Source organism: Wyeomyia smithii, chromosome 2 (genome assembly GCF_029784165.1).
Source record: "Wyeomyia smithii strain HCP4-BCI-WySm-NY-G18 chromosome 2, ASM2978416v1, whole genome shotgun sequence".
NCBI classification, from domain to species: Eukaryota; Metazoa; Arthropoda; class Insecta; order Diptera; family Culicidae; genus Wyeomyia; species Wyeomyia smithii.
Genome location: NC_073695.1, coordinates 212,363,746 through 212,376,822, shown reverse-complemented (window position 1 = coordinate 212,376,822; position 13,077 = coordinate 212,363,746). Strand labels below are relative to the sequence as shown.

Sequence of the window (13,077 nt, the reverse complement as noted above, 5' to 3'; positions counted from 1 at the left end):
ATGAATATTCAGCCTGAAACCCCGTCTAATTGCTTTAAACAGCAAGGCAAGCTCATAAATTCTCCAAGGATTGCGGTATTTATCTTGAAACCAGTCCCGTGTTTGCAATACGCATCAGGCGGGAGAGTTCCCGCCTTCCGCTCTCCGAGTTCTATTTGTAATTCTGCCTGCCTGGCTTAAACAACGAGCAACAAGATGTTTATTTCTTCCAATTCTTGTCAGTCTAAAACCGACCGTGCGACTCGCCACAATCTATTTGAGTAAGCGATAACGAGTCCTCCATCCCAATGTTTTTACTGTCGCTAATCGGATTCTGTGTCATCCTTTACTACGTACTACAATTCTGCATATTCTACTACTTGGACTCGGACTTTGAACTGTACCTGCTATCAAAATTGGGGAAGCCTATAAGTGAGATCCGTTTACTATTCTTGTGAAAACTTCGATCTAATAAATCTCGTTAAAGGTTCCCTCAAAGGGAAAGTGGTTTGGATTACCGGTGCATCCAGTGGAATTGGTCGAGACCTTGCGCTGATCTTGGCAAAATATGGCGTTCGGTTGTGTCTGTCATCCCGCAGAGTAGCCGATTTGATGAAAGTGAAACAAGAGTGCTTAACAGCTTCAAGCGGCAGCTTGCAATCCAAGGACATTTTCGTGATGCAAATGGATATGCTGGAAATTGACGACCATGGAAAGTACTTTGATAAGGTGATCGACCACTTCAAAACGCTGGACGTCTTGGTCAATAACGCGGGCCGGTCACAACGCGCCGAATGGAATACCATTCAGCTTAAAGTAGACCGGGAACTGTTCGAGCTGGACGTGTTTGCCGTGGTTAATCTGTCCCGGTTGGCTTTGAACTACTTCATCAAGAACGCTGTCAAAGGTCACATCGCCGTTACGAGCAGCATTACAGGACTCGTAGCTTTTCCCAACTCGGCAACCTACACGGCAGCGAAACATGCTTTACACGTAAGTCAGTGGGTTTACAGTGCTGTAGCTAAGCCGGCCCGTGAAACCAGTTTGCAGTTTCGCGGCGCCAAAACAAACAGGATTGTCGATTTGTCACTTTATTCAAATTCGTCTGATGCACGCTTGCAAATCTATTGAACAGTTGCTAGGTCTTGGGGCGGATTTTATTGCAGACTATTTGAAATGTTGATGGTTGCTAGCGTGAATGTTGACATAAAATTATAACTATGTTTACTGAACAAAGTCTATTATGTGAAATCGGATGGTGTGTTTTGGAAACTCGTTTGTGCCACATGTGTTTAATCAACCAAAAACCTTAGTTATTTTTTAAATACGTTGTTTTTCAGGGATATTTCGAAACCTTACAAACTGAAGCACTCGGAGTGAATGTCACCATTTTCTGTCCAGGACCAACAGCTACCAATTTTCTGCAGGAATGTTTCACTAATACTCCGGGAGAGGTAGAAAATATTAATGTTTCACATTGCTAGCAAAACTTCCAGCGATTGTTTTTATTTTGACGCGTTAGAAATTCAACAAACCAGTCGGTGCGGACGATAAACGGCTGACCAGCGAAAGATGCGCCGAGCTTTATGCAATCGCTCTAGCCAATCAGACACCCTTCAGTTGGGCAGGAACCCGTCCGATGAACTTTATTTTCTACATTGGTTGTTACTATCCCAATGTTAGGCGATTGTAAGTGCGATCGGAAGCTGATTAGTGAAAAACTTCGTAACATTAATTTGTTTTTAATTACAGTTTGATCAAAGTACTGGGTATTGCTAACATCGATAACCTGCGGAACGGACGTCCGTTAGGAGCAAACTGAGAGTATTGTCGATTGATGCTAATTTTGTGTGTTTGAGTTATCTAAACAAATCAAACAATGAGATAAACAACAAAGTCGAACAAAAAATGTACAGCATCGAAGATTTTATCTTGTCAATTCCATTGAAATCTATTTGATATTAACAAACTTGCGGAAATATTATTTTTGGATCGTTTCGAAAATCAGAGCGTGTTTTAGTACGACACAATCTTTAAATACTAATCAATGTCGAAAGACCATACCCTACGGTTTTTATAGATGGATTTATTAAAAAAGTTGAGGATGGTTTCAAAGACACGACCCCATTGCATTGGTTGACGAATAACTATGTAAATTAATCAGTTATCTACGTGCTGGTCTGGATAAGGGCCGTCTTTATTGTTTTTGTGAACTTCACTTTACTGCAGCATTTTGAACTCAGAACAGCTCCAGCCGGAGCCGCAGAAGGCAATACGCAACAGCATGATATACATTTACGTAGGTGAAAATACTGCACTTTTACTTTCTGCTTCCATACGTATCCGTGAGAACTTGATTGTTTTCTTCCCAAATTCACAACATGATAACACCGTTTTATTCCACTGGTTACCAATACGAAATGTGATTTTTCATAATCCGTATTACATACGGAATAAAACCTCTGCGAAACTGGAAAAATGACATAACTTGAAAAAAAGGCAGAGCCACTTACAATAAGGGTCTAAAATAAAACTCGCACCTTGAACTTTACATTTCGAGTAAGACATAGGTGATAAAATTCCGTTCAGTGATAGTAACATACTATGCAATTGAAGAGGGCACATTTTCATTACACTTTGCACAGTACTCTACTATAGACTGTTCCGAAAATTATAAATACATCTTCTTTCTTGAATAAAACAAAAAATACAGGATTTTTCGGGTCATTTTATTCTGAACTATAGATAATAAGTGTTTTCTTTCCAGTTTCAATTCAAGTTGGGATTATTTTTCGTAGAATACGCGAGTTCTCTAACTTTTCTCTTAACACTACTCATAAGCGTTTGCACAGTGTGTTCTTCGACCATTTTTACCACTTTAAGCCAATCATTTTTAAATTTTTCAACGTTGTCCGCTGGTTTGACATATTTCCTCAGCTTTGCCTTGGTCCCAAAAAGTTTCAATAGGGCGAATTTCAGGGCAGTTTGGAGGATTCATCTCCTTTGGGACACATGTGACATTATTTGTTTCATACCACCCTAGTGCATCCTTAGAGTAATGGCAGGAAGCAAGGCCGGGCCAAAAGATTGGAGGATTGTTATGCTGTTTAACCATGGGTAACAACCTTTTCTGCAAACACTCTTTCACGTAAATTTTACCATTCATTGTGTCATTCGTAATGAATGGACGAGATATTTTCCCACATTCACAAATGGCCTGCTAAACTTTCTTGCCGAATTTTTCGGTGTAAATGGCTTTCACTGGTCCAGGGACATCCTTTCCCTTCGGTGATGTATAAAACTGCGGTCCTGGCAGAGTCTTGTAGTCCAGTTTTATGTAGGTTTCGTCATCCATGATAACACACCTCATTTTTTTGGTCAGAAGTTTGTCATAAAGCTTCCGAGCTCTCGGTTTCACAGATTCAGCTTGTTTTGGATTTCGTTTTGGCTGCTTCTGCTTCCGACGGGTCTGCAGACCCATTCTTCCCTTGGCACGCATAACGTTACTCGCCGAGGTTCCAAGCTTTCTCGACACATCTCGTACTGATACTGAAGTATGCCGCTTGTAGTATTCCTTAACCTTTTTGTCCATTGTAGGATCAACAGGCCCGGGTTTTCTACCACGTCTTGGGGCATCAGTAAATGTGCACTCTTCACAATACTTCCGCAATGCGCTTTGAACTGCTCCGACACTTATACCTTCTTCTCTGGCTAATTTTCTTATAGAAAGACCACTCACGGTGCCCCATTTGTGCACAATTCGCTTTCTTTGCTCGGGAGAAAGGCCACGCATTTTCAAAATTTCGCACTAAATGTTAGAAAAAATGACAGCATCTGTTTCTTTTAGATGTAAACAACAGGACGCAGCCAACGTTTGGTTGAATACTGCACGTTATTTGAAATGACGGTTGATCGTAAGTGTATTTATAATTATCGGAACGGTCTATAAAGTAAGACGTAGTCCTACATCAGAAAGCAAGTGCCTGTGTCATTTCATTTTTGTCTGTCTGAGCAGAACAATTATAAGCAAAATGTGGCAATTTTAAAAATTTTTAAATTGCCATTTTTGATTTGACAGAAATTCTGTACAAATATTACTATTAGCTAAATACGTCTCTTAGTGATATAAATAGCCTTTTTCTAATCACGACTCATTTTTGAAAAAGGTTTAAGTAAAAATAGATTTGATGCTTAGTCCTTTCCCGCTCATGGTGACTCTAGGGCACCAAGAATTGTAATGACTATATTTCGACAGAAAATAGTTTGTTTTGACTACTTTTCTTTACAAAATTTTTTTTTAGTATGCTTTTAAATTGGCTTATCGAATGACAAGCTAACAAACCTTGGTGCTCCATTCCGATTCGGAACTCGATTTTTTAAGAGGGGTGGGGGGTTGTTAGTAGCTTAAGTATTTATGATAAATGTTAGTAAATAATGAGTATGTGTGTCCAATCACAAATGGTGACTTCTCAACACTGTTAGAAATTTGTAATTTTAATTGTTAAGATTTGTTTGCTTTCGCAGTTAGGACTTATCATTCGTAGGGATTTAAACCTACTTGTCAAAAAAGGGGAAGTAAACTTACAACTAACTTAATTGCTAACTTATTGGCTATAAAGAGAGCTTATCGTATCGTTGCAATTGAGGATTGCAACGATTTTTGTCGAAAATTGTTAATAATTTTATTTGACATAGCTTTTAATGTTTCAACACTAGTGAGTCTATGTAATTCGAGTGTACCAAACCAAGGAGAACGCTTTAAAATCATTTTCAAAATTTTATTCTGAATCCGTTAAAGCGTTTTCTTCCTTGTTAAACAATAATTGGACTAGATCGGTACAGCATAAAGCATTGCTGGTCTAAAAATTTGTTTGTAAATCAAAAGTTTATTCTTCAAACAAAGTTTGGAATTTCGATTGATGAGAGAGTATAACCATCTCGTATATTTGATATATTTTATTTGATATATAAGGGATGAATGGTGGCTTGACTATCATTCCAATAACTACACGAATCACAAATTGATAAAGACGTATTAAAATGAGCTTGACTGTTCAATATTTTTAATTTTGCAATAAAGTTTTCGTTTGATTTGCGTAAGCTTGATGAGCACCGATGATCAGGAAAGGGTTTACAGCATTTGGGCTTGGTGTATTCCATTTTCACTTTATTCATCTTCACAGAATGCAAACTGTTACTAACACATCTGGAGTAGTGCAATCGTATTTATATACGAAAACAGATATTATAGGTAATCCAGTAGTTATTGGTTGCGTACTTTACAAACAGTTATTATTAGTAAACAAGTAGGTAGTGTTGCACGACAAACATATTTTTTTTATAAAACATTCGGCAAGGGGGAACGTGTAGGTAGGCTAAGGTTTAGCGCTTGAGTTATTTATCCAATCGTTTTGTTGTCAAAGAATGAATTGTATATTTTTGATCAAGCATTCCAACGACGGTATGGTTTTTGCTGAAGAACCATGGACAAATTAAGAAAAACGTGTATTTTCCGAAATATTAATAATTTTTCGAGCTTAAATTAGAAATAACTCGAAAACCGATGCCTTTAGAATGTTTACTACCAAGAGCTTTTTGATTCAAAATGACTCTGCATCTTTTAAAATCATCAGAATACAAATATTTTGAAAAATGTTTAAATTAGAATTTTTATAAACAAAATAATCTACCATAAAAAAATTATTTTTCATTTCTCCATCATGGACTTTTTTTTAAAAGTTGCGTATTAACATCAAGTTTCTTTAAAAAAAAATTTAAAAAAAATTCAACTCTTTTTTTTTTAAATTGAAATTTAATGTTTATTTTTAATTTTTTTTGGTAAAAATTTTTTTTTTGAACAGTGTACATTTTTTCTATGGTGCATTTTAAATTCCCTACAACTCATTCTCAGACAGTTTTTCTATATAACCAACGGTTTCTGGGCTACAATGCTTCGAATAAAACCTATGCCAAAAGGCATACGCCCTTTTAGAATGTAACTCATGGGTGTAAAAAATCTCTCCACCTGTGAAAAATGCTCAGTTTGCTAAGCCAAATACGTGTGCAAAGTTTCATTCAAATCAAAAATGGTCGATATTCGACCATAGGTCATTTGGCGCGATCTTGCTCATCTGTTCTTTATCACTGAACTGTGCACTATATCAAGCTGTATAGTTACTGAAGTTTTTTGTGCCAACAAAAATAAAATTTTGGGATTATCTCCTAAGCCGAATGTCCATTGATTGCAGAAAATACTTTTTAAGTCAAAACGGTTTGTTTGATCGTGTTTTATAGTGTCTTCGGTAAAATTGTTGCTTGTTTAAATTGAAGTTGTTAACTTTTATAAAAACATTAGGTTTTGAAAAAATGAGCTTTTTTAAAATATTAAATTAATTTAAAAAATGATAAAGGCAGGGTTAATTTTGGAAGTACAAAACTACTATCTACAGCTTTGCCAAAGACATTTCGCCAATCAAACAAACCGTTCTGGCTCTGAAAATCAATATCTTTAACCTTTCTCCACTCACAAGGTTTTTCATGATTTAAAAATACTTTGCCGGTTATTTTGGCCAAAATACTTTGTAGACCAATTAAAGTTAGTGTAAAATATTGCATTTTGAAAAAAAGAGTGAAATTTGAAATGGTTCTCTAGAGCACCTCTGAGCACAGTATGGACTTTTTTTTTCAGGGCATGAAAAAATTTTTATTTCTAATAATTAGTTATTCGAAGTATTTATTTCAAATTATTAAAAATAAGGAAAATAGCGTAATTTTCTAAGAAAAAAATAAAGTTTAGGAATTTTTGATGAACCATATTTAATCGTATTTAAATTTTATTCATATTTAAATCATATTTGAATAATTATATTCATCCATATTCCATTATGGAAAAACAATTTCTTTTCACCAATTTTGATTACATTCGGAACAACTCTATGTGTCTCCGAATTCCGGCCAATATGATACTTCATCATAACGGATATTTATAGCAGGTACACGTTGTGCCTGTGTGCTCAGTGGTCAGAGGCACTATATAAAAACTAATGGAACAAACAAAAAGAAAATAAAATATCAGAAAATTACTAATTTTATGACTCGTTGCACTCAACAAACGATAGATCTAACTTTACGAACTAATTTCATTTTTTGTCATAATTGACTTACATTTTAAGTTTAGTAAAGCGGGCAATGTATGTAGTTTCGCGGCAACGGAGATTGCAGGTTCGAGTCCCGTCTGGACGATAGATCTAAGTTAAATTTATTTTTATTCCTAAATCGATCAATGCATTGACAGAAACACACATTATTTTTTCTTCCAAACTTTTTTCTACAACTTTCTTCATAACAATTAACTTATTGACTCAAGCTGTCATTTGATACAACCCAACTGGTCCCAAGGTACGATGCTGGCCTAACAAGCCAGTCGTCGTAGGTTCGAGTCCCGGCTCGGAAGAAGACTGTTAGTTTCAGTAGGATGGTAGCGCTAGCCCCGATATTGTCCTGTACACTAGACAGTTGGCTGTGAAGTCTTTGTATGATAAACAGATGGTCGAGTTCCTTCTTCAGATCTTTCTGATTTGCCTCCAGGATGCACAAAGTTATTGTTCTGCGATGATATAAGCATTTCCGTAAAAGGAGAAAGTCTTCGTGTCATATGCAGTCGATTGCAGAAAAGTTTAGATATTTTTTCTTCCTACTTGCAAAAGTGGAAAATCTCTCCCAATGCTTCTAAAACTCAAATGATAATTTTTCCCTATAAGACTAGGGCTTCTTTCCTTAAACCAAACAATAATTACGTTGTCAAGATGAATGGAGTTATTTTAAGTTAATCTGACAAGGTAAAGTACTTGGGACTAATTTACGATAAAAAACTTATTTTCAAAGAGCACATTGAGAGTAGACAAGCAAAGTGCATCAAATATACGAGATGGTTATACTCTCTCATCAATCGAAATTCCAAACTTTGTTTGAAGAATAAACTTTTGATTTACAAACAAATTTTTAGACCAGCAATGCTTTATGCTGCACCGATCTAGTCCAATTGTTGTTTAACAAGGAAGAAAACGCTTTAACGGATTCAGAATAAAATTTTGAAAATGATTTTAAAGCGTTCTCCTTGGTTTGTTACACTCGAATTACATAGACTCACTAGTGTTGAAACATTAAAAGCTATGTTAAATAAAATTATTAACAATTTTCGACAAAAATCGTTGCAATCCTCAATTGCAACGATACGATAAGCTCTCTTTATAGCCAATAAGTTAGCAATTAAGTTAGTTGTAAGTTTACTTCCCCTTTTTTGACAAGTAGGTTTAAATCCCTACGAATGATAAGTCCTAACTGCGACAGCAAACAAATCTTAACAATTAAAATTACAAATTTCTAACAGTGTTGAGAAGTCACCATTTGTGATTGGACACACATACTCATTATTTACTAACATTTATCATAAATACTTAAGCTACTAACAACCCCCCACCCCTCTTAAAAAATCGAGTTCCGAATCGGAATGGAGCACCAAGGTTTGTTAGCTTGTCATTCGATAAGCCAATTTAAAAGCATACTAAAAAAAACATTTTGTAAAGAAAAGTAGTCAAAACAAACTATTTTCTGTCGAAATATAGTCATTACAATTCTTGGTGCCCTAGAGTCACCATGAGCGGGAAAGGACTAAGCATCAAATCTATTTTTACTTAAACCTTTTTCAAAAATGAGTCGTGATTAGAAAAAGGCTATTTATATCACTAAGAGACGTATTTAGCTAATAGTAATATTTGTACAGAATTTCTGTCAAATCAAAAATGGCAATTTAAAAAATTTTAAAATTGCCACATTTTGCTTATAATTGTTCTGCTCAGACAGACAAAAATGAAATGACACAGGTACTTGCTTTCTGATGTAGGACTACGTCTTACTTTATAGACCGTTCCGATAATTATAAATACACTTACGATCAACCGTCATTTCAAATAACGTGCAGTATTCAACCAAACGTTGGCTGCGTCCTGTTGTTTACATCTAAAAGAAACAGATGCTGTCATTTTTTCTAACATTTAGTGCGAAATTTTGAAAATGCGTGGCCTTTCTCCCGAGCAAAGAAAGCGAATTGTGCACAAATGGGGCACCGTGAGTGGTCTTTCTATAAGAAAATTAGCCAGAGAAGAAGGTATAAGTGTCGGAGCAGTTCAAAGCGCATTGCGGAAGTATTGTGAAGAGTGCACATTTACTGATGCCCCAAGACGTGGTAGAAAACCCGGGCCTGTTGATCCTACAATGGACAAAAAGGTTAAGGAATACTACAAGCGGCATACTTCAGTATCAGTACGAGATGTGACGAGAAAGCTTGGAACCTCGGCGAGTAACGTTATGCGTGCCAAGGGAAAAATGGGTCTGCAGACCCGTCGGAAGCAGAAGCAGCCAAACCGGAATCCAAAACAAGCTGAATCTGTGAAACCGAGAGCTCCCATTACAACATCCCATTACAAGCGCAGAAGAATTGTATTATTGGTCTAATCAGAAAAGTAATAAAATAATTTTAATTTTGTATATATATATATATATATATATATATATATATATATATATATATATATATATATATATATATATATATATATATATATATATATATATATATATATATATATATATATATATATATATATGTATATATATATATATATATATATATATATATATATATATATATATATATATATATATATATATATATATATATATATATATATATATATATATATATATATATATATATATACATACATATATATATATATATATATATATATATATATATATATATATATATATATATATATATATATATATATATATATATATATATATATATATATCACTTAGAACATTTAACTATTTTCTTGAGAACCGTTCTCCCAATCGTTTTGTTGTCAAAGAATGAATTGTATATTTTTGATCAAGCACTCCAATGAACGTATGGTTTTTGCTGAAGAACCATGGACAAATTGAGAAAAACGTGTATTTTCCTAAATAATTATAATTTTTCGAGCTTAAATTAGAAATAACTCGAAAACCAGTGCCTTTAGAATGTTTACTACCAAGAGCTTTTAGATTCAAAAAAACTCTGCATCTTTTAAAATCATCAGAATACAAATATTTTGAAAAATGTTTGAATTAGAATTTTCATAAAAAAATTAATCTACCATGAAAAAATTATTTTTCATTTCTCCATCCTGGACTTTTTTTTTAAAGTTGCGTATTAACGTCAAGTTTCTTTGAAAAAAAAAATGAAAAAAATATTCAACTCTTTTTTTTTAAATTGAAATTGAATGTTTTTTTTGATTTTTTTTTGGCCAAAAAAAAATCTTTTTTGTACAGTGGATATTTTTTTTATGATGCATTTTCGATCCGCTACAACTCATTCTCAGACAGTTTTTCTATACAACCAACGGTTTCTGGGCTACAATGCTTCGAATAAAACCTATGCCAAAAGACATACGCCCTTTTAGAATGTAACTAATGGGTGTCAAAAATCTCTCCATCTGTGAAAAATGTTCTGTTTGCTAAGCCAAATACGTGTGCAAAGTTTCATTCAAATCAAAAATGGTCGATTAAATTTTCGCGTATTTCCAGGCGATTTGAAATGATTTTGCTCAGATAGAGAATAAGTTGATCTACGAAACACAGTCAGTTGGGCGAAATACTTTGTAGACCAATTTTTTTTTTGTATGGACTTCCTCACTGCGACCAAAATCGTTGATCTATTGTGAGATATGCTGTATCCCGCACTTCTATTATAAGCAATACCGCTATTGAGAAGTGGCATGCTTATTATTATTGTTTATCAGTGCTTGTGTGTAATGAGCAAGATCGCGCCATATGACCTATGGTCGAATATCGACCATTTTTGATTTGAATGAAACTTTGCACACGTATTTGGCTTAGCAAACAGAACATTTTTCAAAGATGGAGAGATTTTTTACACCCATGAGTTACATTCTAAAAGGGCGTATGACTTTTGGCATAGATTTTATTCGAAGCATTGTAGCCCAGAAACCGTTGGTTGTATAGAAAAACTGTCTGAGAATGAGTTGTAGGGAATTAAAAATGCACCATGAAAAAAATATACACTGTACAAAAAAAATTTTTTTTGACCAAAAAACATTAAAAATAAACATTAAATTTCAATTAAAAAAAAAGAGTTGAATTTTTTTTTATTTTTTTTTTTAAAGAAAGTTGACGTTAAAACGCAATTTTTAAAAAAAAAGTCCAGGATGGAGAAATGAAATGGGGGGCTGGTGGGCAGTTGGTTAATGTCCACGGTCCATACAATTTTTTTGAATTTTTTATGGGCAGTTGCCCACGGAGGGGGAGAGGGGGGGCCAAATCATTAAAAATCTGTCCACGTGGTATGTGGATGGCCCCTAAGAAAGCTTCGTCGGAAAGCCGGTAACGGACCTTTTCTCAAATGGTCAATATTTTTTATTAGTTCATAATGAATGTATCTCCATGAGAAATAAATCAATTTTTCTTTAAGTTCATCCCCCTCTTGTTGACAGCAGTAGAAATAAAATTCCAAATTTTTAGTTGACACCCGTTGTACTTTAGTGTCGGCTGTGCTTGGGAAGTGCTTGGATTGCATCATTGTGGGTACGCGATTAGTTGAACTATAATCAAATTGGCTATAAATTTTTACTTCTTTATTATGAAAAACGTTTCAAAATTTGTGTCTCACTGCGACCAGATTCGTTGATCTATTGTGAGATAAGCTCGGGTGTCTGCTGTATCCCGCACTTCTATTATTAGCAATACCACTATTGAGAAGTGGCATGCTTATTATTATATTATCAGTGCTTGTGTGTAATGTGCTTCACCAATCTTTTCCTTAACACTTACTGTTCTACTATACCGAGCCCTGTTGCTCCTGCCAAATATCACTAATAATAACTTCCTGGAGAAGTTTCGTCGTGCGTCCTCCTGGCCAGTTTGAATGATAAAAGGGACTTATTTTTGTTAAGAGGAAGTCACACCAAGGGATTACAGAGGTTAAAGAAGGGTAGCTGGTGGGGAGCCTGAGAATAAACCCATACTTAAGTCCTTTTTGTCAACGAATGACTTGATTCTACTAAGATTCGAGCCCACGATTATCCGCTTGGCAAAGCGGATTCTGTAACCTTGCAGTTACGCAGCTTTCTAGATTACAGATTGGTTGTTTTAAATTTTTAACTTATACAGAACTAGAGCTGAGATGGCTAGTATTGACGCAGACACCGATGTACTGACAAGGTAGAAATCTGGGCATATAGCTCGACAGAGACACTTTTGAATGTTACATCGCGTAGTCATTAAATATCATACACGCTGTTATATCGCATTAATATATTAAGCACAACCAGCCACGATGAGGGTAAATTAAACACAAACTTAATCTATGCAGAATGCCTGTCGGATTGAACCCATTCAAAACTCTTTATATATAAAACGACAAAAGATGCCCTAAAGCTCAAACTGGAAAAATGGAAGATGATAGTCTTTTAGCTATTACTTCCTAATTTTGGTTATGAAATTCATAATGTCAAAATTATGCTTATATAAATAAAAACGTAAATCTATGTCTGTATTTTTGCAAATGTTTTGATTCTTAAAAATAAAGGTTATTTACATAGTAATACTGATGAAATGATATGAATACAAATTACTTGTATAGTGAAGAATGCGAAAGTGTGGCGGTGTTTATGGTTGTCGTTTTGTAAGCGAATCCCGATCAACCACTCTTTATGCACCTTTATGAAACGACAACAACTGAAATCAATCGATATAGGTTCAAAACTAATCGATAGCGATCGTTCTCGTTTCATGAAGAAACTTAAAGAGTGGTTGGTCGGGATAAGGTTCGACTATCCCTCGTTTTTAGGGATGACTCACGATACTTTAACATATTTCAGAAACTGAAAAAGATAATTTTAACACTTAAAAACTGTCTGTTTTATCATTGAGTAAATCTCATATAATAACACAGAGTGTTCAGGACGAACATCTATTGACAGTGCTAGCAGAGCTCCGCTGCTCGAATGAGTAGCTTAGCCGGTTTAGCGATCT

At 34.8% G+C, this 13,077-nt stretch overlaps 1 protein-coding gene across 1 annotated transcript; it reads left to right on the top strand.

Annotated features, from left to right (window-relative positions):
- Nucleotides 1–211: 211 nt before the first annotated feature.
- LOC129725108 (dehydrogenase/reductase SDR family member 7-like) lies at nt 212–2,625 on the top strand. The gene is made up of 5 exons (XM_055680562.1): nt 212–411; nt 467–972; nt 1,320–1,433; nt 1,502–1,668; nt 1,732–2,625. Exons 1-5 carry the CDS (start codon nt 288–290, stop codon nt 1,799–1,801), a joined length of 981 nt encoding a protein of 326 aa, XP_055536537.1. The 5' UTR covers nt 212–287; the 3' UTR covers nt 1,802–2,625.
- Nucleotides 2,626–13,077: the final 10,452 nt, after the last annotated feature.